The 27,899-nt window shown below is 42.6% G+C and overlaps 1 protein-coding gene across 1 annotated transcript; it reads left to right on the top strand.

The window, feature by feature from the left end:
• STOM (stomatin) lies at positions 1-27,899 on the top strand. The gene is made up of 7 exons (XM_079926521.1): positions 1-172; positions 13,138-13,241; positions 14,186-14,258; positions 15,282-15,364; positions 18,556-18,759; positions 19,737-19,871; positions 25,824-27,899. Exons 1-7 carry the CDS (start codon positions 112-114, stop codon positions 26,016-26,018), a joined length of 855 nt encoding a protein of 284 aa, XP_079782647.1. The 5' UTR covers positions 1-111; the 3' UTR covers positions 26,019-27,899.

Below are 27,899 nucleotides of genomic sequence, written 5' to 3'. Positions count from 1 at the left end.
GGGGCTGCTGGCTGGGAGTCGGGCTCCTGGGTCGCCTCCGGGCATTCCTCGCCGCTCCCGCTCCGGCCCAGGCTACGGCGACCTGAGAGTAGCGACTCCGGTTCGGGCATCATGTCTGACAAGCGGCCATCAGCGGAAGCCCAAGCCCGGCGGCTTCCCGACTCCTTCACGGGTGAGCCCTGTGCCCCTGGCGAGGCCCTTGGGGTCACCCGCCGCCCCTTAACCTTCTCGAGAACGAGCCTTAGCCCAAAGGTCCCAGGAAGGTCTCGGATGTTTCTTAGCCGAGCAACCGCTGCTCAAAACCGCGGTTTCCCCACTCGTACGCTGAGAATGACGAGCCCTACTTCGCGGGCTGGGGGTCAGGTTTAGGGATGTTAGGGTGCTGAGTGCAAGCCCAGTGCCCGGCACACTGTGGACCCTGCAACAGAGGGCGCGTCTCCAGTGCCCACAGCCAGAGCAGGGGCTCGCGCTATCCAGCGGCTGCCAGATGCCAGGCCTTGTGCCAGCGCTTTCCGCTCATTATCTCGTGGCATGCACGCGGACGAGGACGTGCCTGAGTAACTGGCGGCCAGCGAGTGGTGGAGCCGGGCCCAGACCTGCACGCCACACCCGGGAGCCTGCGTCTTCGCCCCACTCTCCCTTCCTTCCCGCCCCATCGGAGGCCAGCTCCTTTACCCAAACCTCGCCCACCCCCAGAGTGCGCCGCCGTCCTCCCGAACTAGAAAGAACTCCTACCCCCCACCCCTGCCAATTTCCTATTAAGCCGCAAGACCGACTTGTGTAGTTTCGCCACATGTTCCCGACACATTTGCGGAAGAAAAGAAGGAAGTCTCTTTTTAGCATCCTTCCTGTATCTCTTTACAGCTTCACTTTCTGCCCCATTCTGCCCCATCCACTTCCTTTGTTCTAGAAACCTCGCCTTCCGGACTTTTGTCCCTCACAAGGAACTGTAAGTTCCCCACCCTACCAGGGCCTTCCCAGTCTTGAGGCAGAAATTGTGTGAGTGACTCAATTTGTTGCCCTGTGACTAGTACCCTTGAGAGGGCTATCACCTAGAACCTTTATTGGCTATCCTTGCGGGGGAGGAGGCATTCATAAAGAGAGGCAATAAACCACTTGGGAGTACTGGTTGCCTCCCCGGGGCTCTTAGTGATCCAAAGGAATTATTTCTAAGGATGGAATTTCAGACAGAATGACATAGTGAAAGAAGTTCAGGGGACTGGGTGGGCTTTTCCATCACCCCACAAAGAACACTATACTGGACTTATTTATTCTGATTATTTGTAATGCCAGCCTTGTCCACCGATCCCATATGTCCCCTTTTCCTTTCCCCAGCAATCTTTGTCTTTAGTTCCTCCCCCAGGAACATCAAAAGAATTACAGAAATCTTATTTCCTCTTTTCTGTACCTTGGACAGTTATTTTCCCAAATCAGGAGTGTGACAGAGAGGATGTACTTGAAGAAACTGATACTCAGAGAAGTTAAATTACTTTAAAGTCACACAGTTTATAAGTAATGGAGTCATATTTGAAATCTGGGTTTGACTGATTCTAAAACCTGCCGGTATAAAAATTGTGCAGTCCGGCCTCTTTGATAGTCAGTTGTCTCTTCCTAGAAAGGAAGGTAGGCAGGATCCTTTCATCTGTACCCTGATGTCCTGGTGGGAAACTAAAGGACTGTGAGGACAATGTTAGAAGTTTGGTGAAACTGCAGTGGGAAATCTGTAGAAGTTCTTTGGGAATAAACATGATCTTTGTACTTAATGTTAGTTGTCTTTCATGGTCACAGAACAGCTTTCACGCCTAAACTCTTTGTTGGTTCTACACTACTTTTTAGACAGAAGTCTTTTAAAAATCTATTTAAAACTGTGCACCCTTTCCTCTGAAAATTATATATACAAACAAAATTTTGCTTGGTCGCTGTCACCTTTTTTTTTTTTTTTTAAATTTATTTTTGGCTGTGTTGGGTCTTCGTTGCTGCACGCGAGCTTTCTCTAGTTGCGGCGAGCGGGGGCTACTCTTCATTGCAGTGCACGGGCTTCTCGTTGCAGTGGCTTCTCTTGTTGCGGAGCACGGGCTCGTGGCATGCGGGCTCAGTAGTTGTGGCTCGCGGGCTCTAGAGCTCAGACTCAGTAGTTGTGGCTCACTGGCTTAGCTGCTCCGCGGCATGTGGGATCTTCCTGGACCAGGACTCGAACCCATGTCCCCTGCATTGGCAGGCGGATTCTTATCCACTGTGCCACCAGGGAAGTCCCGCTGTCACCTTTCTAAAAATGTACGCCTTAGAGACCTGACACTGGTAGGAAAACCACTACTAGAATTTATTAAATAGAATTTATCGAGTGCTTGCCATATGCCAAATACAGCCTAAATGCTTTGAAAGCATTATCGAATGCAATCCTCTAGCAGCTCCACAAGGAGAGTGTCATTATCTACCACTTTACAGCAAGAAAACGGAGGCTCAGAGTGGAAAAATCACCCACACCTGTGAACGAGGTTCAAACTTGGGCTGATTTTCCAAATCATTTTACCTATCCTAGAGCTGCTTCCAAATTGCATTCCCAAAAGGAGGAACTTGTCAAACATCAGTACTTCACTGAAGGTGAGAGACAGTAAATAAAGCCCAAAGGAACCTGGCTTCAATCAAGACCCCCTGGCTAGACAGCTCCAGAGGGCTGCTTCTGAGAGAAGCAGTGGAATATAAAAGTCCAAACTGCCCCTTTAGGATTTTGCTGATAATTAGTCTTAGGAACATAAATATGACCAAACCTAGGGCAAGACTAGTTTTTCTTAAAGCCAGTGCATTCGCTTTCTAATGAAATAATGCAGGTGGATTGCAAAGAAATGTATGGTTATAATTAAGAGCCATGTCAACAGAATAAATCCCTTCGGAAGAACGCCTGAAAATAAGCAGAATCAAGGGACTGATTTGTTTATTTCAGTTGTTATAGCCGACCAGATTGGGGAGAACTTTGTAATTTATTTAATAATTAATCTGAGTTAAACCATCAATGGTCATAGATTAACTCAAGTGACAACCAAGTCTACAAAAGTTGGCATTTATATAATTTTTTATAATTAAATAGGTCATTGGTTCCACCTGATGGTGTAACTTGTACACTGTAAAAGACAGAGTCACTGATCACCTGGTCAGCTTTGAAGAAAAAAATTTTTAATGTTGATAAAGTGATAAAGTTTGGATTCAGTCTGTTTTTTAAGAAGATGTGGGAAAACGTTTTCCTGAAAATTACTGTAACCAGAAGAAATGAGCACCTCTCCTCGTGTCTGCCAGCATCTTGTGCCTACCTCTGTCGTAATGTTTATTGCACAGATTATAAATATCAATTATAATCACCTTTGTTAGACCAGGAGAGCTTCTGAAAGCAGTGATTGTGTCCTTCATCACTGTAATAAGTTCAGGGTCAAGTGCATAGTAGATTTGCAAAAATATTTGTTGAAAGTAAAAGGAAGCAGGGAGATAAAGACCCCCATAGAGTAGATCAAGTTGTTAAATGTTTGGTTACGTTGGTGGAGATGTTTTTCTGTTTACAGTTTATTTTTATTAAGTTTGTTACAACCCAAACTATTGATTTTAGGGTGTGGACATGTTCCTCATACAGATAGACTGTCTGGGTTTATATTATCAATAAAGGGATTATAATTGTTATGATAATGTACTGTACTTAAGGAATCTCCTCTTACTTATGAAAGTGTGGAAAGAGCAGTTAGAGGTCACAGTAGAAAGAAGGAAGTGTGTGTCAGTTGCCTGTTGACACACAAATCGTTCCTCCATTCTTTTTGAACCTTTGTCTATACTCTGAGCCTCTATACTCTAGATTAGCCTTGAAGATACGAGCAATAATGTGTCTGTCCTAAAATATCAGACAATGAAAATTAGATACCAGCCTTACCTAGTTGTGGATATGCACTGATGGTAGGATGGTATAGGATAGCGAAATGAGAGTGGAATCTCCAATTTGAAGATCTGAATTGAGACCTCAGTAGCATCACTTTGGGAAGTCTCAGTCTCCAGAGTCAATTCCTCGTCTTCATGTTGGGCTTAATCTTACTGTGGTATCTAACTCCCAAGGTTTTAAGTATCAAATGAGAAAATTTATATGAATGTACTTTTGAAACTTTAAAGTGTAAATTATTAAGATATTATTTAATGGGGAAAACAAAGAATAAAAAGGTTAACAATGACTGTTCGGGAAGCCTAGTAATTATACAGGAAATTAAAATTTATGCACAAAAAGTTGTATAAAAGACGGTCCAGGAAACTTCGGGACTCCAACTTACCTCCCCAAATGTGGTCTGTTTCTCCTCCAAAGACAGAGTCCCCAGGCAGGTTGTTAGTCGATATTTTCTCTATGGTGTTCAGGTCCCAGAAGGCAATTCACTTAATACAAAGTTTATTCCTATAAACTGTATCAGTAATGACCTTAAGGTTCTGATAATAATAATGGCTACTATTTATTGAACGCTTCCTAAGTGTCAAGCATTTTACATATTTTCTCCTGTAAGATAATGACTGTTCTCGTCCCTCATTTTACTAATGAGAAAATTTAGTGGTAGAATGGAAATCTGGCACCAAAACTCCAAGCTCTTAGCCACTGTTTAGCTACTCAGCCTCAGTTGAAGAATGGGAAACCTCATGATCTAGTTTCCTTATGCTTCTGTTTCCCATTATTTAATGAAAATGATGTTGCCCTCCAAAGACTTTTATGAGAAAAACCTAATTATAGTTACTTTTAAGATATCCAAGTAAAAGAGCTGGAAAAAAAAAACAAAACTGAAGAAGTAGAGGGGGTTTTGTTCTGTTTAGTATATTTCAGGCCTAGTCTAAATTTAATTAACTTAATAACATTATGAAATTGTTTTTTTCTCTCCAGTTTTTCTGAACATAACTATTTTTATCTTTCCAGACATGGGTCATATTCAGCCCATCCTTCTACCTTCCTGAATTCTCTCACCTCACAGTTGAAAAGGGCTGATTTTAAAAAGAGAAAAGGAAAGAAAACATTTGGGGAAAGCATTATGACCACTGCTTTGGGACAGAGGACGATTCTGAACTGTATTCTTTTTTTTTTTTTTTAAGTAACATTGGTTTATAAGTTTCATGAATACAACATTGTATTTCTGTTTCTATCTACCTACCATACAGCATGCTCACCACCAAAAATTGATGAACTGTATTCTGGGATCCTGTATGCAGACATGTAATTTCCATTTATCTTCTGTAATACTCAGCCTTTTCTTCCCCTCCCCAGAAAACAGCAGTATCTGGGAATTCCCTGGTGGTCCAGTGGTTGGGACTCTGCGCTTTCACTGGCAAGGGCCCAGGTTCAATCCCTGGTCAGGGAACTAGGATCCCACAAGCCGCATGGCACGGCCAAAAACAAAACAAAACAAACAAAAACCAGCAGAATCACTCAATTCATTCAACAGCTGTTTACCTAACAAATGTTGTTCAAGCATCTGTTATGCACTGGGTGTCTTCCATGATAGCTCACTTAACTCTTCACACTGACCCTTGAGGGGGTACTCTTATTAGCCCTCTTCTTAGATGGTTAGAGTGAAGCACAGAGAGCTAAGACACTTGCCAAAGATCACACAGCTAATAAGTGGCAGAGCCAACTCTGAAGCCTTATGCTGTACTACTTTAACAAGACCAAAATCTCATGAAGAAGACACTGAATAAGATAATTACAAGTATGATAAGTAGTGTTTAGAGAGGGTGAAGTGCTATAGGTTAGGAGAGGGGACCCTATTAAAGACTCAGGGGTTCAAATTTAAAATCATTGATGATAGTCTCACCTATTTTTTCCTCCTGTTTTATGGCTAGAAATATTTGAATGAAGGAAAGCTACAGAAAATCCTCAAGATGCTTGGGAAATAAAATATTTATTTAATTTCCTGATTCTTCTTTTTTTAAAAAAAATAAATTTATTTATTTATTTTTGGCGGCATTGGGTCTTCGTTGCTGCACGTGGGCTTTCTATAGTTGTGGCGAGCGGGGGCTGCTCTTTGTTGCGGTGCGAAGGCTTCTCATTGCGGTGGCTTCTCTTGTTGCAGAGCACAGGCTCTAGGCGCGTGGGCTTCAGTAGTTGTGGCACGCTGGCTCAGCAGTTGTGGCTCGCAGGCTTAGTTGCTCCGCAGCATGTGGGATCTTCCCAGACCAGGGCTCGAACCCGTGTCCCCTGCATTGGCAGGTGGATTCTTAACCACTGTGCCACCAGAGAAGCCCTCCTGATTCTTCTTGAGCTAAGCACAGCATTCCCTTTATTTCAACTTTTATTGAAAATCTTTCTTAAAAGGACTAGTCCATTTCCTCTCCTTACTGTCTCATGGTAAACACATTTTGAGTTTTGTAATTCAAGTCACATAATGCTTCATCAGTACTAGTTCTTTTAGTCTAGTATCTACAGGTTTATAATAGGGCGGAAAAGTTATGGTCTTCAGTCATGGTTCTTAACTTGATACCATCTGGCCTGTAGCCACTCCAGTCCAGAGCATAATTTCTTCCCTAGAGGTTTAAGGATAAGGGCATTTGAAGAACTGTAAACCATGCCTAATTAAAATAGTCTTTTGAAAGATGGGTTATAGTGTGTGCTTGTTTGCTTTCAAAACCTCTGCCCAATGAACTGCAAGTTGCAGTTGCCAAGTAAACAGCATCATTTTTTCAACATCTGTTTATTGACACCCTACTATGTGCTAAGCTCTGCTTTTCTCCCCTCTACCTGTTTGAATCTTTCTCTCTACAGGATGCTGCCTTCACTTTTGTTGTCTCTCTTCTCTTAACTCCTTTTTTCCATTTCTCTTATTTGCCTTTTCTTCTATCGTTTCCTTCCCTTTTCTGTCTTTCTCCTAAAATCCCAGTCATTTGAAAAACTCAGTCATAGTAAAATTTTGATAAATTGAAGATGTATTTATATTCAAATAAAATATTTTATCTGCCCTTTTGCCTGTTTCCGCCTTGAATTCTTATTTATCAGGTCTTTTAAAGACCTTGTTTCAAAACAAAGGGAAGAGAAACTAGGAATCTGGGAACTGTACCCTTACTTGAAATGCCAGAAGAAAGATCAGATGTCTTCTTTAACTCACAATGTCCTCCTCCTCAAATAGATGACTATATGAGATAGAACTAGAATGAGTCGTATGGCCTGTGGACCAAATCTGGCCGACTGCTTGCTTTGTATGCCGCACAAGCTAAGAATAGTTTTTATTATATTTATACATTTTTTTAAAAAAGAGGAAGATTTGAAACTTATATGGAACTCAGATTTTAGTGTTCATAAATTACATTTTCCTGGAACACAGCTTTGTTCATTCATATATGTATAGTCTGTGACTGCTTTTGCAGAGTATTCAGTGGTTGAGACCGACTTTCTGGCCTGTAAAGCCTTAAGTGTTTATTCTGTGGCCCTTTACAGGAAAAGTTTACCACACCTTGAGATGGAATCTCCAATGAGGAGTAGTTGTGGCCAAAAAGAACACTTGTATGCTGAATATGTATGCTTGTAAGAAAAACTCAAAAAATGCCAAGACCTTTCGTTTCGACCTACTATTGCCCCTTAAAAGTTGCTATTAGAACCAGATAACGTGTTTTTGAGACTAAATTCTTAGCCATGCTATCTTTCCCCACCCAAACAACAACGTTTTTGGCAATTTACAACATGAAGCATTTCATCTGTATACTGGGAAAGAGGAAGGAAAAGATTGTGCTTTAAATGTTGGTATTTCAATAATTCTTTGGCTTACCTTTTCTTTGTGTAGTAATGTGTATGACTCAGTCAGATTTTCACATACTGCGTGAAGGTATGTTTCTGGCCTTTGCTTGAAGAAGAAATCCCGTATCTTTTGAACTTTAGAATAGAGTCCCAATGGTAAATGGAATTTATTATTTCACATGATTTCTAGTAGTGCCAAATTCAATCAACCGTAAAGGAAATCAGCTGATATGGGATCATTAACAATATGCAGTACTCTGAAATTATGCCTGTTATAATCTTGAAAAGAATATTTTACTGCCTGTCTGGAAGCCAACCCAACAAAAATTACTGTACAACTTGGTTTTGTTTTTTGTTTTTTCCATTTGTTTCATGGTTTTGTTTTGTTTTCTTTTGTCTCTTTCCAGAAATTCTTTTGCTTTAGTACTTTGGGACTCTGGAAGGAATATGTTATACCTACTTTACAGATTTTTGTAAACATGAGAAATAATGTATATATGGAGTTAGCTTGTGGCTGATGTGTGATAGGCATTTAATAAATGGTGATTATTAGTGTTAATAAAATGTACCTCCAGAATAAGAGAAATTTAAGAATTGTGTAATTTCATCTTTTCAGCAAAATTAGTTTACACAATAAGGATGTATGGAAACTTTGCTGAAAGTATATTCAAAGCAAAAGAGTTTCTAATTGAGAAAACTGGACACAACCTAAATGTTCATCATATGGAACGATAGAATATTATTCAACCTTTAATAATAAAGAGTATTTCCTGACATGAAAAAGTGTCCACAATATAGGGGGGAAAACAGATTTAAAATTATTATGTATACCATTATTTCATTTTTGAAAAAAAGGACACATATATATTGTGTGTCCAATAGCAAGGCAGAAAATAATCACCGTCCAGAGATATAAAAGTATAGATTATTTTTCTTCCTCTATTCTAAACTATAATTTTAAATGTTATAGTGACAGTATTTTACTTTTAAAATAAGAAAAAAAAGTAATATTTTTAAAAATTTACGTTAGTTTCCTGGAGGTAAGCCCAGTTTGAATGCTCAATTAAAAAATGTTAATGTATGGGCTTATATCCATTTTCAATACCATGCTTTGGTTAAAATTTTATTCTACCACGGTTTTCAGGAAAGAGTTTTGTAGTAAAAGAAAAAAAAAAGTACTCTAAACCATGGCAAAGTGGTATTTACAACCAAGTATCATGGGATCCCTAATCTTTAAGATTGTTCCTACCCAGCAAGTATCAACAAGTATATCAACCAAAATGTCTCAGAAATACCTATTGTTCATTATTTGTCTTTTACCTCATAAAGGTAGGAGGGAGGATTCAGTCCTCAGGGTAATAAGTGGGAATCTTGAAGGAAATGAATTTCATAAAATTTGAGGGAGTAACTGAGATTTCTTTTCCTCTTTGGGCTGTACTGACTGGAAATGACTAAGAGTTTGTTTACAGCCTGGTGGAGTTTAAGCCTCACCTCTCTGAGGAATGTGATTTATGCACCTTTTTAAGCTATAACCAGGTGGGGAAGAGTTTCAGGGTTGAGAATGGGATCGTTTCATTTTAAAGGCACTAGAATATTATGAAATAGCACCATTTCTCCAGTGTGTACGCTCGGATTATTTCTAGCTGAGCATTTGAAAAGTGAAAGACAGGGCTTCCCTGGTGGCGCAGTGGTTGAGAGTACGCCTGCTGATGCAGGGGATACGGGTTCGTGCCCCAGTCTGGGAAGATCCCACATGCCGCGGAACGGCTGGGCCCGTGAGCCATGGCCGCTGAGCCTGCACATCCAGAGCCTGTGCGCCACAACGGGAGAGGCCACAACAGTGAGAGGCCCGCGTACCGCAAAAAAAGACCAAGTCCAGTTTTCAGAAAATCCACTTAATTTCTTCTTCCTCTTGATTTGCGTTCAAATCCCATATACTCATCTGGGGTTTTCAACAACATAGTGGAAATTGAGCACAAAAAACCTGGGCTGTACTTTCCCGTTTGTCCTTATGTAGATAATAATTCAATAACTTAATAATTTGATTCACTAATCAGCTTCTTGAAGGTCTTTGAATGTCCAGGCCTAGCCTGGCAGGAGGGAGGCACAAAGTGAGGGAAAAATTAAGTAGTTTCAGAGGCTTTTATCAAGAAGAGTAAAAGCCACCTATTTTCCCATTTTTCATCATGGAAATTGAACACTTGAGTGAAATAGGAGAATGACAGAAAACTGTCATCTGTGTTTACTGAGCACTGCCTCAGTCCTGCAAGGCCAGTCTGATTATTTCAAGTAAGGACACAAAGGTTCAGAGAGGTAAAGATCGCACAGCTAAGAAGTCACAGAAAGTTGAAACTTAAACATTCCCTATTCTCAGGAAATTCATCTAATAAGGGATATAAATGCACAAGAAATTACATATCTAGTTGGAAAACTGGCTAAGTACTTTATATCCACTCTCTGCAAGGTACTGTGCTAGACATTGAGAATATAAAAATAAAAAAGAAACATCCCTGCCCTCAGGGAGTTTATCATCTATTACAGTTCAGGACACAGAACTTTGCCTGGAATATGGGAGACTTGGGGCAGTATTTTAGAAAGCACCAAATGCTGTCAGATAAGTATTTGTGGCCCATCTCTTCCTTGTTTGGAATTCCTTTCATTTTGGAAACCTAGACCTGAGCCTGGCAATGAGCCTTGAGACTGTCTCTTGCTATAAATAGGCACAGCTGGAATTAAGGGGGCTTCCTCTGTAAGAATATCAGATTCATTCCTGGAACTCCTACCATGCTTTCCCAGCTTGGATTCTGTCTTGAGGAAGTGCTCCAAACACAACAACTTCTTTAATTTAAAGGATTTTTTTTTTTTTTTTTAATTCAGAGGCAAAGGGTCAAAGAGTGAATTGATTTAGAACGTGGCCTTTGGAGTGAGAAGACCTGTGTTTGAATCCCAAGTCCTCCATTTTGTGACCTTGGGAAAGATGTTGCTTCAGTCACTTCATTTGTACAGTGGAATTAAAAACACCTAACTTCCCAGGGCTTTGTAAGGAGTAAATGAGATACGTGTCTAAAGTAATTTATTACAGTGCATGAAGTATAACAAACTGTCTAAAAAGGCTGCTGTGATTCGTATCCGTTATGACAGCACCTGATAGGCTCCTTCACCTGTGGAGAAGTGGCGTTGCTTGGAGTATTCTCTCACTGAACATGTCCGTACCCCTCAAAATGATAACTTAGAAGCCTCCAGGATTAACTTAGCTCACTTTTACTTAAGTACGCATTAGGATGTTAACCTGACACTATGACACAGGATCGGAAAACTACAAAGTCGTGTATAACCAAAGTACTCGTGTATTTCTGGTTTTTCATCTTATGTTTTAGAGCACTTGACCTGGATACCCACGTGTGTCTTTTCTTCGTGCTCCCAGCCGTCACTCTGCTTCTTTCTTGGCCTCCTATTTATTCAAAGCCCCATCTTGCTGCTGTCTTTGCCCCTCCTGATCTGAGTAGTAACCCATGCCTGGCCTACCTCTTCCCCTCTGACCACCTCCCTCCCTCCCATTATTAAAAGAGCTCCTGGAAAGACAGCAGATGCCTTCTGTGGTTGATAAGAAAAGCGATCTATCCTTCGGCCTGTTCAGTCCCTCTGTCCCCCACAGAAAGGAAAAACAAACTAAAAACGAGGAAGACATTGGACACAGAGAGTGGGAAACACAACTTAGGAAGGGAAGGCAGTTTCCCAGGATGACAGTGAAAGGCGATCAGAGGGATGGTTGCCGCACCAGGAACATGAATAGGTCCAGACATGACTCCAAGACTCTTCTTTGGAAGGTGAAATTGGTAGAATACCTGAGCCTGCTGAAAGGAGGTGTAGATGATTGATGAAGCGTTTGGGGTTGAATCAATAAGTACATTGAAAACTAAGCAAAGGGGAAAAAGACAGACATTGACTCCAGAAAAAAAAAAAAAGTTGTACAGGAAAAGAAAACGAATTATGCTTCACTACGTGGCTTAGCTCTGAATGGCATTTGCATATTCATGAAATATAAAATTTGATATTGATCTAACCAAAATTATGATGCAATTCCAAGGATGGGTATATTTATGTGGGGGGGAGGGGTAGAAAGTCAACAGATAAAGCTCAACACTGAAAAAAGCAACAAATAACCAAACCAGTGTATTATTTAGAAACAGGGGGGTTAAATACGACAATATTCAGCCGAAAGAGCGGTTGCCTTGAGTAGAAGAAATTGCAAGAGGTGAGCAGGGGACTGCCCTCTTGTACTCGTGGAACTGTTTGACTTTTTTAACTTTATGCAAGTTTAACTGATAAAAAATTAAAACTAAAACAGAAGAAGCACAAATGCATAGCGACAGGCTAAAAAAGAAGGTGAAAGAACACTATCTAGAGGGGAGAAACATAGGTGACAAATTTTATTTATTTACTTCGAAAAATGCATGCACATAGAAAGAGTTTGGAAGAATATTTATCATCTCTGAATTGAATGATTTTTCCCTTCTTATACTTTTCTAAATTTTTCTGCAGTGGGGCATGTATTATCTTTGTGATCAGACAAAAGCTACTTCAGGGAATTCCCTGGCGGTTCAGTGGTTAGGACTCCACGCTTTCACTGCCAAGGGTGTGGATTCAATCCCTGGTCGGGGCACTAAGATCCCACAAGCCTCATGGCGCAGCCAAAAAAAAAAAAGAAGGAAAAAAACGATTCCATGTTACAGAAAAGGGAAACTATTAGAAATGTGAGAGGGAAGCTATGTACAAAGATGTTCGTTATAGCATTGTTCATAATAGTAAGAAATCAGAACCAATGTGGATGATACATTGTGCATATACCCAGTGAGATATTTTACAGGTGGCCTTTTTAAAAAGAGGACCTAAATGAGCTTATATGCGTGTATCATATGATTTTCACCTTTAATTGTGCTGTACCCTCGGCTTCAATTCACTTTGCCCTCCTTCCCCTTTTCGTTGGTATTTTCCTTAACCATTACATCCTGCAAGAAGCCCCTCTGACAACCATCACCATTGCCTACCCACCCCACCCCACCCTACTTTCACCTCCATCCCAGCGGTGTGGTGTGAGTTACCCCTATTCTGTGTTTTCAAAATATGCTGAACGGACACTGTATCTGCACTCAGTATTATAATGATCTGTTTGTCTGTCTTGCCCGCTAAACTGTAACCTTCTTGGTAGTTGGGATTGGCTCTTACTTTTATCACTTCACTGCATAATAAAAATTAGGGAAAGTAGCACCTGCACTTCAAGGTTTTTATGAGGATTCGATGGGAAAATACATGTAAACAGCTGGTGTTCAGTGAATAGCAAGGATGAAGATGATGGGGGGACCATGCTAAGAACAGTGATAAGAGCTGTATGTTTTTGGTTTTCACAGATAGCCCCAGTGCAGGCCTGGGACCTTGTGGATGGATTTTGGTGGCCATATCATTCTTGTTCACAGTTTTAACTTTCCCATTGTCAATATGGATGTGCATAAAGGTAAAGAATATTTCATCAACATCTGGAAAGGGGTCAACTCCTAAGTACATAAGCCCACTGTGTGTGTGTGTGTTTGTTTGTGTGTGTGTGTGTGTGTGTGTGTGAGAGAGAGAGAGAGAGAGAGACCATACTGGCCTATAATTCTTAACTCTAGTCACCAATTATCATGGAATCTTAAGACTTCTTTTCAGCCACTGCCCAGTCAGCCCCTCCTGACGATTAAAGTAGGGATCACCATCTAAAATTTTCTGGAGTCAGGGATGTGGGGTAGTCCTGTGAGAACAAGTCCTCCAGAGTCAGGATGCTGAGGTGTGACTGCTGATGCCATTATTTACTGTGTGACCTTTGCCATGTATAATGTGAGGAAATAGCAACACCTGCTTTATAGGGCTGTTGTGAGGATTAAATGAATTACGTACTTATCACAACACCTGGCATGTGTTAGTAATACATTAATAACGTTAATAATGTCTATAAAGTTATTAATACTGTGATAAATGACTATCATTTTCATATTCCTAAAAAGAGAAAATATGCTCTAAGAATTTTCAGATTATGTTACTATTATAATTTAAGGAATCAGAAGACAAGCTATGAGGACTTTAGCGCTTTTTTTCCTGTATTGACAATGCATGAGTAACTGGATAATAATGTTAACAGCTGAGGAGCGTGGATTTGCTTCTGTATACTCTTCTATACTTTCCAGATTTTATACAAGGAGTATCTATTGCTTTTATGATCCATAATAAAAGTAAATAACTTGGTTATTTTGGCAGGGATGATTAAACATTAACCATGTTACCTATAGCTATTATCTGGATTATAGAGAAGAAAAGAAAATAGAGGCATCTCACTTGTTTGGAGCAGAAATATGTATTTTGAAAGCTATGCATATAAATACTTGTACTCCTCATGTTAAATTATTATTTGTGCTTTTAATCTAGATCATAAAAGAATATGAAAGAGCCATCATCTTTAGACTGGGTCGCATCTTACAAGGAGGCGCCAAAGGACCTGGTCAGTACTAGGATTCTGAACTGTTTGCCTGGAGAACGAGATTCGTCCTTTTACTGATGTGATTTCCCTTATGAGGGTCTCTGTTGACTCAGAAGAGAGTTCTCATAGCAGAAGTTGTGCAACAATAGCAGTGCTGCCTACCAGAAATTACCCTTTCCCCTGCCTCTCCCCTCCCTTTCCTACTTGAGTTGATAAGTTTATCTTAGGCCAAGAATAGCCACAGCTATCGAAATTAGAGCGTGAGAGTCCCTACTGAAATAAATGCTTTCAGTCATTATTTTTGGCAAACTTCGATTAAGCTCCCACTGAGTTCCAGGCTCTGGGAATTCAAGGGAGATGAAAACACAGTCCCTGCCCTCAAGGATCTTACTGCCTGGAGGTGGGACACCAACAAGGAAACAGGTAGTTACAATCCCACGTGATAAGTATTATGGTCAAACAGTCACAGATGGCTGTGGAAACCCAGAGAAGAGTGATGACCCCAACTAGTGGATGCTTTCTGGAGGTGACATCTTGCCAGGAAAGGGTGTGAGGCAGGGGAGAGGTGTTCCCAGCACAGAATATGTGCAGAGCAATGCAGAGGAGAGCATTGTAGGCTCAGGGAACTGCAGGCGGCCCAGCCAGAGTGCAGGACGGGAGGAGAGCGTAGTGGGTGAAGAGGTAAGCGGGGTCAAGGTCGTGCAGGACCTTGTACGGCTTGTTCAGGGGTTTGTGTTGGTTCATAGGAGAGAAACTAGAAGGATTAGAAAGATGACTTGGGAAGTGATTGCGTTGGTCTAAGGGAAAACAAATGGGCGACAGTAACAGTGAAGTAAGGAGATGCAATCCACAGGTCTTGTGGGGACAGTTAGATGTGGGAAGAAAGAGCGGGCGTCGAGGATGACATTCCTGGCTTCTGGCTCATTCACTGAGGTGAACTGCTTTCTTTCGGTTTATCAGGTTGATTCTGTTAGAACTGAATGGTGCGGTGAGCTGGTCAGGTGCTGGTGTCTCTCTCTAATCTCGTGTATGTCTCTGTTGCAGGTTTGTTTTTTATTCTGCCGTGCACTGACAGCTTCATCAAAGTGGACATGAGAACTATTTCATTTGATATTCCTCCTCAGGAGGTAAGGTTGTCTTTTGCTGTGAGTAACTGAGCTGTCACCGGGGAAGGGGCCTGGCGTTGAGAGGCAGCAGGGGACAGTAGTCAGAGCACGGCTTTAGAGGCTGTCTGCCCTCACCATTTTCTGGCTGTGTGACCTTGAGCAAGTTCTTTAACTTCTCTGTGCCTCCGTTTCCTCATCTATAAAATAGAGGTTATAATAACAGGACCTACTTTATATGGTTCTTGTGAGGAATAAATGAGATACTCTATGTAAAGTGCTTAGAGCAGAGGCTGATAGGTAGTAAGTGCTATGAAAGTGCTTGTCGTTACTATTATTACAAAACGTACTGTCATGTTAATGTAAGTATAATATTACTGTCATCACCGTTGTCATCATTTTTACTACCACACTTCTCCTCTCTGGGTTTCTGATACGATATTCTTCTTACGGTTCTTGACTGTATTCTAAATAAATTGGTTAGAAGCCAAAGAATTAGAAACTGCCCCTTTGGTACTTTAGATAAGCATATCATGTTTTATATTAGTAATTATTTCAGGCTTTTTCAAATTGCTCCACAAACCACCATTGAAACGCACAGCAGAACCCAGAAAGTAGATGGTTGCAGTGAGACAGAGGAATTCCTCCAAACTACAGTGGTGGAGCCAGGACTCAAAGGCAGCTCTTCGGATTCCCTGTGCAGTGCTTTCCCCACAGCTCCATGCTAAGTGCATCCTACAGCAGGTCCGTCCTGGCCCTTGACGCGGTGATGGCCATCCTGGCACTCGTGTCTAAGGAGTTGTAATAACCGTCGCAGATAGAAAGCCTAAAAACATGATGACGGGAGGGACAGAAGAAAACGGCCAGTGTTTTCTGGCCACAGGCCAGGTACTCAGCAGAGTGGTGGAGCCTTGTCACAAAATCCAGAAACCAGCTCAGGCATTTCCCTGCTGGCGCTGAGCCAAGTAGTTAGGGAGGTCAGACTTCATAATCCACACATACCAGGTGAAACCGGAAATCATTTTCACCCCCAAGAACAAGACTGAGAGCATTGCTGTATTCTCTGCGTGGAAGATTGGCCCTTAGGAGCCCCGTTCAGGGCAGCGGGGAATTCTCCTGGCACTTTCCTCTGTAAACATGGCAGGCGTCTGGCAGGGTCACTGTGAGCTTCTGCCTTCCAGCTGCTTTCTAAACACAGAGCGGATTGGAACTTGGCAAGCAGTCCTTTTTCTGATCCCCTGTGAACTTACTGCGGAGGGAGATAAACACTCCGCCTACAATAATCAGTAGATAGCGAGGATGCAACTTTACAGAGCTCCAGCTGTGGTAGAGTCACAGTGGCAAGAACTCATTTAGAAACGATACACCTTTTCCCATCGCATCGTAGGAAAAGATTAATTTTCACACAAGATGGTAATATACTGTGTATCTATTTACAAATCCCCCACTTCTCTTCCAGGTTAGAAGTATTTTTAGGTTACTAAAAAAAAAGGATGACTGCTTTGATGCCTTGCAGAACTAAACTGCTGTGTACTATCATTGTTTTTATTACTTTCCACGTACATAGCTCTCTACACTTGCAAAAGGGCTTCGTTTCCAAACATCTTCTTCTTTGACCTTCAGAGAAATTTGCATAGACTTGGGCCGTATTATTAGCCCCATCTCACAAATGAGGAATCGCTAAGTCAGTCTAAAGGCCTTGCTGGAGGTCACCGAGGGAGGTGCCGGCAGAGCTGAAACTATAGTTGGGGTCTCCTGACTCTCTCACTCCCACTCTTCATCCCTCACTGTATTCCTGGGACCACGTTTCAGTCCCGTTCATCTCTTGTCTACTGACTACCTGCTGTGTGTCAAGTGCTCTGCCAGTGCTAGAGATACAAAGACAAACTTCCCTCAGGACGTTCATAGTCTAACAGAGAAGTGATGATGTAGATAAATCGTGTCACTGCAGTGAAGGGGCAAAGGAAAGCGTGTTTAACTCTGCCGAGTGAATCAGGGAAGTTCCATAGAGAAGAGGACACTTGAGCTGTGTCTTAAATGATGAGTAAGGACACTCCAGCCTGAAGCCGTGGGGGAGAGGGAAGGGAGGACATGCAAGGAGAGGGCCATCTGCAGAAAGGCCCATGGTGCACGTGGGGACCTGCATGTCATCTAGCATAGAGTGTGTGCAGGAGTGGGGAGGAATGAAGCCAGAGGGCAGATGTCAAAGGGCTTTACACCAAACCAAGGACTTTGCCCTTGGATGTGCTAGGAAGCACTGATTCATTGGGTCCTGTTGAGCATTTCCACGTAGCCTGCTGTAAATATACTTCCACCTGGACCTCACCCTACGAAAACAGTTCCGTTCACTTTTTGTTCTAGTAACACTCTGCTACTTACAGTTCATCAAACCTCGGCTCCCTGGTACCTCTGTTCCTTTCACACATTATTCTCTCTGCCCTGAATACTCTTTCCCTCTATCCTCAGAAAATGTTTATTTCCTTTTTCAAGGCTTAGTTCATGTATCACCTCTGCCACCTAAAACTGTCCATCCTTAGTCCCTTAGAGCTTCCCTTGATTCCTCAACCTCTTTGAAAGTGGGAACCAAGTTTTTTCATACCTTTATCCCTGGAACATAGCACAGTTCCTGCTGCTAACCGCTACTAAGTCTCAGTATTTGTTAAGTGATCGAATGAAGAAATGGAATTAATAAATAAATGAATGTACTTTGTTAAAATTTTGTAGACATAGTTAACATTCTAATGCTTTGCTCTCTTAGTCCCTTGGGGCTTCTGTCACAAACCACCATAGACTATGTGGCTTACAAGCAACAGAAGTGTGTTGCTCACAGTTCCGGAGTCTGAGGAGTCCGAGATCAAGGCACCAGCAGCTTCGGTGTCTGATGAGGGCCTGCTTCCACTGTCTTTCCATTGTGTCCTCACATGGTAGAAGGGGGGAGGGATCTCTCTGGGGCCTCTTTTCTAAGGGCACGAATCCCATTCACGAGGGGTTCACTCTCATGACCTAATCACCTCCCAAAGGCCCACCTCCACACACCAACACAGTGGGGATTGGGTTTCAACATGGATTTTGGGGGAACACAAACATTTAGTCAACAGCACTTACTAAAGACGATGAGCTAGTGTTTTAAGGTGTTCTGTCACATACCATTCCTTACGGTTTTATTAAAGAAAGAGGTGGTTGACAGTTGTAAAATTGCTTCCTTTGTGTTGTAGATCCTCACTAAGGATTCAGTGACAATTAGTGTGGACGGCGTGGTCTACTACCGCGTTCAGAACGCTACCCTAGCTGTGGCGAACATCACCAACGCTGACTCCGCAACCCGTCTTTTGGCACAAACGACTCTGAGGAATGTCCTGGGCACCAAGAACCTTTCCCAGATCCTCTCCGACAGGGAAGAAATTGCACACAACATGCAGGTGAGGAGCGCACCAGTGCTGCATCTCACAGAAGTTGGAAAATAAAGCAAAGGGTCAATGGGTATTTGAGAACTTTTCATCAAGTCAAGTTGGGGGATCACCGGCCTTTTTTTCTTTGTAGAAAAGTTTTACCAAACTTGATGGAAGGGGATTTTTTTCACATAATTAGCTCCTGGGTTAATAACACTCCGATGTGTGCATTGTTTTTTAATTCCCTCCAGTGTGTATTTTTTTCTCCCAGAATTAGTGTTAACCTTTTTCTTTAGCATAATAGTTCAGAGGCCGTTCTGCAAGATAGCGCAGGGGTAGTTAAAGCCACATTCTGTGCGAGTCCCGTGACTGCCTTTGCAACTCTTACGCTTTCCAGTCTTGCTTACGTAACAGATGACGAATCAAACCTGACTTGTTCAGAAAAGATCAAGTACTATAAATCTGAACTGTTATTATTTGTATAGACTTCACTGTGTGTGAAATCTCTGGTCTTACTTGATGCCCACAACAACCATATGAAATAGAATAGAATGATTTCATTCCTACCGTTGTAAAGGGAGGATACTGAAGCCCAAAGAAATAACGTGGCTCACACAGAGTCACATTGGCTCAGGAGTCTGCTGGCCACCTGTTTTTATAAGTGAGGTTGTATTGGAATACAGCCACACCCATTGTTTAACGTACTACCCATGGCTGCTTTTGACCTACAAGGGTAGGGTTAGTTGCAACAGAGACTGAAAATAAACAATCACTATATGACCCTTTTAGAAAACGTTTGCCAGCCCACGTTAGCTTATTAGTAACGGAATCAGGATCCGCTCCCCAGTAACCCAGCCCCCCACTTCAGCCTCCCTGCCTGCATGGATAACTGATCTCTCTGCAACCCCCCACCAGTGCCTCTCCCGCTCCAAATCCCCATGAACAGAGCTACCTTAGGCCACGGGGTGGGGCTGAACATTCCTAGCTTCCTTCTCTCTTCCTAACAGACTACTCTGGATGATGCCACTGATGACTGGGGAATAAAGGTGGAACGTGTGGAAATTAAGGATGTGAAGCTCCCTGTGCAGCTCCAGAGAGCCATGGCTGCTGAAGCAGAGGCATCCCGGGAGGCCCGAGCCAAGGTAACCTTTTTTTTTTTTTTGTAGCCCGTTTGTTTTTCCTGTTGAGTTTTCTTTTTTAATTACACAAAGGAAAACGTGTTTGTTGTAAAAAATTGAAACGATCCTGAAGTAGTGAAGATGAAGGCTCTCCCCGTCACTTCACATTTCCCCCAGAGGCCAGCACTCTTCACAGCTTAGTGTACATACTGGAAGATCTCCATTTGGGGTTTATTTGACTAGGTTGTTAGTCTACTGGCTTGTTTGGTTTACAAAAGTGGGATCATACAATACATGACTGTTCTTCACCTTGCTTTTCTCACTCAACAGTATCTCCTGGGAATAGCAGTGCACAGAGATCTACCTCGTTCTAACTGCACATCCCATACATTATTCTCCCAGTCCCCTATTAAGGACACATTAACAGTTCTGACTTCAGAGCAGATGGGCAATTGCATCAGTTTGCTTACCATTCATTCCTTCCTTATTTTTGTCTTCTGTTTCATTCTCTGTCTTTTCCCAGGTTCTTCTTTCTTCTTACTATTTCCTCTTCCTTTCTCTCCTCTTCTCTTTTTGTCACTTATCTTTCTGTTTGTGGCCTCTCCCAAGGTCACAAGTGCACGTCTGACTCCCAAGTGCACGTCCCAAGTGCACGTCTCCCCAGTTGAACGCTGAAGGAGACACACCAGCCCCGATTCCAAATTCACAGCAGAGTGATTCTTTTCAGTCCAACTTCACTCAAAGATCCTAATAAGGTCCCACGGCACCTTACCTATGAATGGGTGGAGGAAGAGGGATAGTTTTCATAGGGGTGGTTGCTGTGGATGTGACAGATCTCCTAGGATACCAGGAGTGAACCAATTTGTTGCCGTTAGAAAACAGTAGTAACTGGTGATAATTGGCTAACCACAGAACCCTGCCCTTCTGTTAGGATGCCCTGTAAGCTACGGATTGGTCACTATAATTTTTTAGCCAGCACCAAATAGAATAGTAGTTCATTTGACACACTGCATCCAGAATTTTCTACTGACCAGGATTTTTAGATTTGCCTGATGTGTTCATTGATGCTTGTGATAACACTACAACACCCTCAAGTACTTTCTCTCCAAACCATCATATTTTATTTAGAAGATTAAATTACATTTGTGCTAATGATATTAAATATGCCCCACTATAATTTAGTTATTTGGAAGATTAGGAATCGCTTTTACCTAGAATATGTCATTAACCAAAAGCCCCATTTCCAAACCATATTGAATAATAGAATTTATCATACATAGAATACGTAGAGTATCGGAGCCTGAAGGGTCCTTAGGGATTATCTTCTGAAGGTGACAAATACCTGGCCCAGAGGCTGCCACTCCACCCTCAGGCTCCCAGGCCAGTAATTAACCACAGCACCGTTTTCCCCTGAGCTTGAATTGACCTTAGAACAGTGCTGAAACACTCCAGGCGACAGCCTGCAACTGCTTGGAATTGGCCCTAAACATGAAACTTATTTGCCATCTCACACTTTAGATGAAAACGTCAAAGCCCAGAAAAGTTATGTGTTTCCCTGAAAAGCACACAGTTGATTAGTGACCATGGAGATTAGAATTTCTTCTGCTCCCCACTGCCTCTTCTGGGACTTTCCAGGACGGACCGAGCCTCTTCTACCAGCATTCTCACCAGTTAAGAAAGAGAACTCCTGACTTCCCTTTCTAACAATAAGAAGAGATAAAGGAAGCTGGTTAGAATTCTGAATTACTGTGCTCTCACTTGGGTGAGGCTGTCTTTAAGGTTGCGGTTAACACGCAGAATCACCATGAGTCTCATCCTTCCATAAGGTACAGTGACCCCGCAACAGCCATAAGGCCCTGCACTCAAGTTCTCAGGGAAATAGGGGTCACCATTTCTTCAACAAATAAATTGCAGAGGAAAAGGGTGGGAGAGTCTATAGATGAAGAGACTTCAGAGAAAAATTCCTCAAGTTAATTGGCCGTCAGGGAAACACAAATGCAAGTCACAAGCAGATGCCACGCTAACCATCCACCAGAACGGCTTAAAAAAAGAAAAAAGGAAACAAAAGATCCAAGTGTGGGCGAGGGAGGAGGTTTTGTTGGTGAGAATATAGATCGGTACAGCCGCTCTGCAGAACTGTCTGTCTGTCTGTATGTGCGAGGAGTGCACATGTTTGTGTACCAAAGGGCACATGCTGGAGTGTTCACTCCAGTGCTCCAGCAGCAATTTGTAATTACCCCCGACTGGCAACTACCCACATATCCATTGCTAGCTGGACGGGTAAATAAACATGTGGTTCATACGAAGGTGCACCGCACAGCAAAGAGATGAACGTGTAAGTGCTCACAAGCGTAATTGTGAGAAGAAAGGTCACGAAAGAGGACAGATTATCCTGAACGTGTTATGATACGTTAGGGGGACCTCTTTTTAAAGTTTTCAGACCAACTCTTAATGACTGGAAATGGAATGTCTTCCGTGCTTGCAAATTCTCCCTTATTTCCTTTTTCACGGTTCTCAGAAGAGTGCCTGGCATGTGCTTTCAGGCTCCTATCTCTGGGGTTACTCATCTAATAATTGAGAGGGTGGGGTGCAAGAATGCAGGTCACCTTTCTTGGCGCTTCCCTCAGAGCAGCCCCCCCAGGCCACAGGAGGAGACAGCAGGACGGCCCACGTACCTGAAAATGCCAGCTTTCGACACGACGGTCTGTAAAGATGAAGTGCAGATTGACAGGGGACTACTGCACTTTTTGCAGAAGGTGCACACACCCATGGGTAGCTTGCGTTGCTTCCTAACATCCTACCCGCAGTGCCCGCTTGGCCTGTATTAGACACAGCCTGTGGTATCGTGTTCACCTCTTGGGCAGCTCACTCAGAGCAGCTTTTCTATTAACAAAATGTGAGACAGCCGGGTGGGTCTGGCTTCCCAGCCAAGAGATGGTGTATTGATTGGTAGTGGGAGATGAGCTATCTTTGCAGTTGGTCCATGTCCAGACAGAAAAAAGGACCTAACTGGGCATCTGAGATGACGTGGAAAGAAAATCAGAGCCTGCCATTCTCGTGGCAGGGTCGGCTTGTGCGTTCTCTCCAGTGTTTGCCTGGGAGGACAGTTCCCGGAGTCCCTTTCAGTATAGCTGGCACTGGCCCCTTCTCACACATCTAGTAGGGCATAATGGTTTGCCTTGATAAATTTAGGTTTTTATCCTCTTTTCTGGGTTCCATCTCCCAGTAAGTATCCCCTGTCTCACCGAATGCACCGCAATCCAGGAACCTGGACTCAGCCTCTGTGCCCCTCTGGTCCCGTCCCAGTCTGCCCCACACTGTTGAGTCTCCCTCCTGAGCAGCGCCCCAGTCTGTTTCCTCCTCCATCCCCACTGCCGGTGACTGGCACCAAAACACTCTGAAAGCTCCCCCTCTCGGTCTTTTCTCTTACTGATGCTCAGACATCTGTCGGAGTGTTTGCTCAAACTAGATCTGATGAGGGTTCCCATCGCCTCCGGGGTGAAGACAAACACCCGAGCTTGTGCTGCCCTTCCTACCCGGCCCCATTCCCACCCCCCACCTTCCCACCTTGTCCCATTCGTCTCCCACCTTCCCCTCTGCCCCGTTCACCCCCCCACCTTCCAACCTTGCCTCATTCATCCCCTACCTTTCCTTCTTCCCCATAGTGCTCATCCCCTTACAGGATCCTGGAATACACCAGCTTTTTTACACCTCAGTACCTTTTCATGTGTTCTGTCTGAAATATTCTTTCTCATCTTAATCCAGACAGCAAGGCTTTCGTCCTGTAATGTTCAGCTTCTTCTGTAACCTCACCACTTCACCTTCTGCAAAAATTGCTCTCCTTTCAGTGCCGGCATTTGTACATGTCTCTGTCAGCATTTGTCACACTGGAATGAAATGATCTGCTTCCAGTCTGTCTCCCCTACTTGGCCAGGAGCTGAGGGAGGCAGGGGAGTCCGCCTCTATCCCTAGCCCCTCACAGGGCTTGACACCTGGGGGCCCCCCAACGTTTACTGTATACGTCAATGAAATTGTACTGGTCATAAGACTATTGCTTTCAATTCTGATATTCACAGCAGTGTTAAGAGCCATTAATATTTTGAGATCCCTGTGAGAACAGCCTAACTACGCTTTTAGCCTTGAGGATTATGGTGTGTTTACACCTCTTCTCCTAGGATTACGAATTAGAAGTAACTGCCTTGATTTGACTTCTGAATCTTTTAGGAATTAGGGTATAAGTGGATCCAAAAATTAGGTCTTGACTTGGCGCTTGCCCTTCCTACATAATTAGCCTCTGTTTATACACTCAACATATAATAGACTTTCTCTGTCTTCCTCACAATGGTCCCACGAGGTAGGTGCTATCCCATTTTAAGAATAAGAAACTGAGACTCAGAATGTTAAATACAGTAAGTCCCCTACATACGAACCTTCAAGTTACGTACCTTCCAGTTGCGAACTTTCAAAGATGCAAACGTGCGTTAGTGCGTGTCCAGTCAACATAAGTTAGTGCACGTGTCTGGGTTACGTTGTCGTGTGCGTGCATCCTCTCCAAGTGGTTGTGCTTTTGTGTACGTTACAGTACTGCATAGAGTACAGTAGTACAGTATCTTTATTTCAAGCCCAGGATGTCTGGAAGCAAGTGTAGAAGCAGCGGTATATAGCCAATTGTGTTAGTTGGGTACCTAGGCTAACTTTGTTGGACTTACGAACAAATTGGACTTACGAACGTGCTCTCAGAGTGGAACTCGTTCGTTTGTGGGGGACTTACTGTAACCTTTCTGAGGACACTCAGCTAGGAAGGGTTAGGTTTGCGATTTGAGCTTAAGACCATCCAGACTCCATCGCCCCTGCCGTCCCCACCACTCCAGTGATCTTCAAACTTTTTGCTCATGTAACCCCTCAAAGAACTTAGAAAAACTCTACGTCCCATCTCACATCTTAAATAGACATGTAAAATTTTTCATTTTGAATGTATATACTTGTCAAGCATATAAGTCCTGGCATGTTTTAAAAATTGACATTTTGAAATGCAACTGTTAACATCATTCTTTTAAATGTATCCAGTGAAATTTCGATAACGTAATGATTTCATCCTCTGTTTTATAGAATGATGAAAGAATAAGTTCTTTTAGCAATTAGGAATTTTTCATTTTTTCTTTTTCTCCTTGAACTTTTATTTCCATTCCACCTCCCCCACAGAGTCTTTTCCTAATATAATGTATTTTGTCCTGAATTATTTTCTCACCCTTCTGGAACACATTTAGTATATAAGTTAAAATATTTTTAAAATTTCTCTGACTACAAGCAAGGGTCTCAATGAGATGAATGAGGAATGAATCCATGTCTTTGTAGATGGTTGTTACTTATTGCTAGAATAAGACAATATTCAGCATCAATTCTACTTTTCATTTTTACAGGTATAAGGAGTAAGAAACCTTATTTATATAAATAAGTAGATGGAATTGGAAGGTTTTTTTTAAGTAACTTTATACAATTCTTAGCACTCCCTCTGAATTTACGTGCTAAAAAATCCTACAGTGATCTTTCATCAAAAAATACTTTTAATTATCCATCCGCTTGCAGTACAATAAGGTCCTCTTCCCTTTCTTTGAAATCAAAGCATTGGAAATCCATCTGACTTGCAAAAGGCTTTGTATCCAGTCACTGGGGTCATTCACTTTCTCAGCCCCTACACGGTATTCTGAATCGTCCCCTTGTTTGGTGCCCTAGAAATGGGAGAAAGGCAATAAATAGTAAAAGAGAATGTCTTGCCCTCGGGCACATATTCACGCAAATCAGTTACAGGAAAAAGAACATACAGGAACTGAGTCTGGAAATTGATTTCCTTAGAATTATTCTGGCTGACTCTCAGGAAGGCTCTGTGTACCACCTGAGCTAGACGTACCCCGGTTTGAACTGCTCAACACCCGCCCGTGTTCTCTGGTTTGACTTCTCCTTGCCACTGTTCTGTAGGTCATTGCCGCTGAGGGAGAAATGAATGCATCCAGGGCTCTGAAAGAAGCCTCCATGGTCATCACCGAATCTCCTGCTGCCCTTCAGCTCCGGTACCTTCAGACACTGACCACCATTGCTGCTGAGAAAAACTCGACAATCGTCTTCCCTCTGCCCATAGATATGCTGCAAGGCATCATGGGGGCAAAACAGTGAGCCATGTAGGCCGATGCAGAGATGACCTCTTCCCTCCTAAGGATGAAGTGGGGACCAAACCAGCCTCTAACCCATAAGGAGGGAATAGGGTGGGAACCTTGACTTTCTTCCCTCCCTTCCTTTTTCCATATGTTGAGTGTGATGTTCTTAGAACGTGTAGTGCTCCTGGCTAGCCACAGATGAAGGTTGTTAGCTTGTAAATAGTACGTGAGAGTGATGATTTATATAAGATAATCTCTCACTCTAAAATACTTCAAAGTTCGTATTTTTAGATTGTTATGCGATAGGTTAAATCCATCTTCTTTCGAATCTCATTGAGTCATTCTGTGCCCTCTGTCAGCAGCCAGGCCAAAAGGAGGAAGGCAGACTATCATCCCAACCCGACACCCTGGCTGGACAAATGTTTTGCAGAGAACAGTGACCTCGGGCTACAACCAGCTTCTCTGGGCCAGATGTGCCTTACTTCCGGGGAGTCTCAGCTAAGGAAATTTCCCTAACATCAGTTTACCTTCTAAACTCAAACTGCCCCACCCACACCCCCCGATGCTGCAAAATAATCCTTACTTAAGGGTAGACATGTCCTTGCCAGCACCTGTTAGCACTGGAGAAAAAGGGGAAGACCAAGGAAAATGATGACCCTAACCCTTGAAAGACTTCTAAATCCATTGCTGTAGACGTCCTTTTAAAATAACATGGGTGGTTTGTTTTTTTAACTTCTCTGAGCCCCTTTATGAGTAAATGATTCCTCTGTGGTCTTTCAAACCAGCTAAATACTTGTCACAAAAGTGCTTTTTTTTCTCACTTTTGCCTATTTTCATATATCAGGTTCTAAATAGTTTTGATTTTTTTAAATAAAATTTTCTCTAAGTTCTATAAGCCATTGTTTATATACCCATTTGAATAGCTTAAGGGACTAATACTTTAAAAAAATATATCTTCAGAAAACCATTATATTTTCCTGTCTGCATGCTATCGACTCGTGTACACTGTGAGCTATCTTGGTTACCATTCATTAAGTAGTAGAAGGAATTCATAGTCTCTCGGGCACACAATATCCAAGGAGCTTGGGAAGATGCTCTCAAGCTTAGCATATCTATATAGGTATAAATCCTTTTTATTTCCCTGGTGATTTTTTTTTTTTCTGTCGTATACGGTGATGCTGGAGGAGGAAGTGGTCAGCCCTTCTGAACCACCACTGCTGTAATATTAAGAAGCATCTTCCGTTTCACAAATGCCTGTGAAGCCAAGTAGCCTGGCATTCTTCTATTGGTCTGGAAAGCCGCCTGGTGACATTTGTACCACTTCCTCTTTGAAGCTCTGAGTTCACCTAGAAAAGTCTAAGAATAGCAGCTTCCTTACCCAAAGCTGCCCTTCATATCTGTCCTTAGCTGGGTCACTCTGTCAAATCCCAGCCTACGAGAGTCCCCTCCTGACAGCCCATTTCTAAGGTTATTTTACAAAACCTTGAACCACCGTGGATCCAGGTGCCTGGTAGAGTTCATTAGATATACAATATACAGAGCATTCTGGCTTGGAACTCAAGCTGCATTTATATTTTGAATTTTTAAATAATGATTTTGTCTCTTTCGTGAGGTGGCTCACCCTCGACCACTGAGGACCAGGAGACAACCACATATCCTGGCTGAAAATCTCTTGTCAGACTTAGAGGTTCAGTGCTTTCTGTTCCTTGAGTCTATCTCCAGATACCAAACAACCTTCGCTCTTCTGCCTTGTGGATTCATAGTCCAAAAGGTTGGAATTAAATTGCCTGGGAGTGAGGAGGCATAGAAGGAGCTCTAGGATGACAGTGTTAGTATGAGAGTTTTTTCCAGGTGGCCTCCCTTTCCAATGCTGTACATAATAAACTGCACTTTTACTCAT

Source organism: Stenella coeruleoalba (assembly GCF_951394435.1).
Source record: "Stenella coeruleoalba genome assembly, chromosome: 7".
Taxonomy (NCBI): Eukaryota; Metazoa; Chordata; class Mammalia; order Artiodactyla; family Delphinidae; genus Stenella; species Stenella coeruleoalba.
The sequence above is the reverse complement of the archived record's forward strand: the minus strand, read 5'-3'. Positions and strand labels throughout refer to the sequence as shown.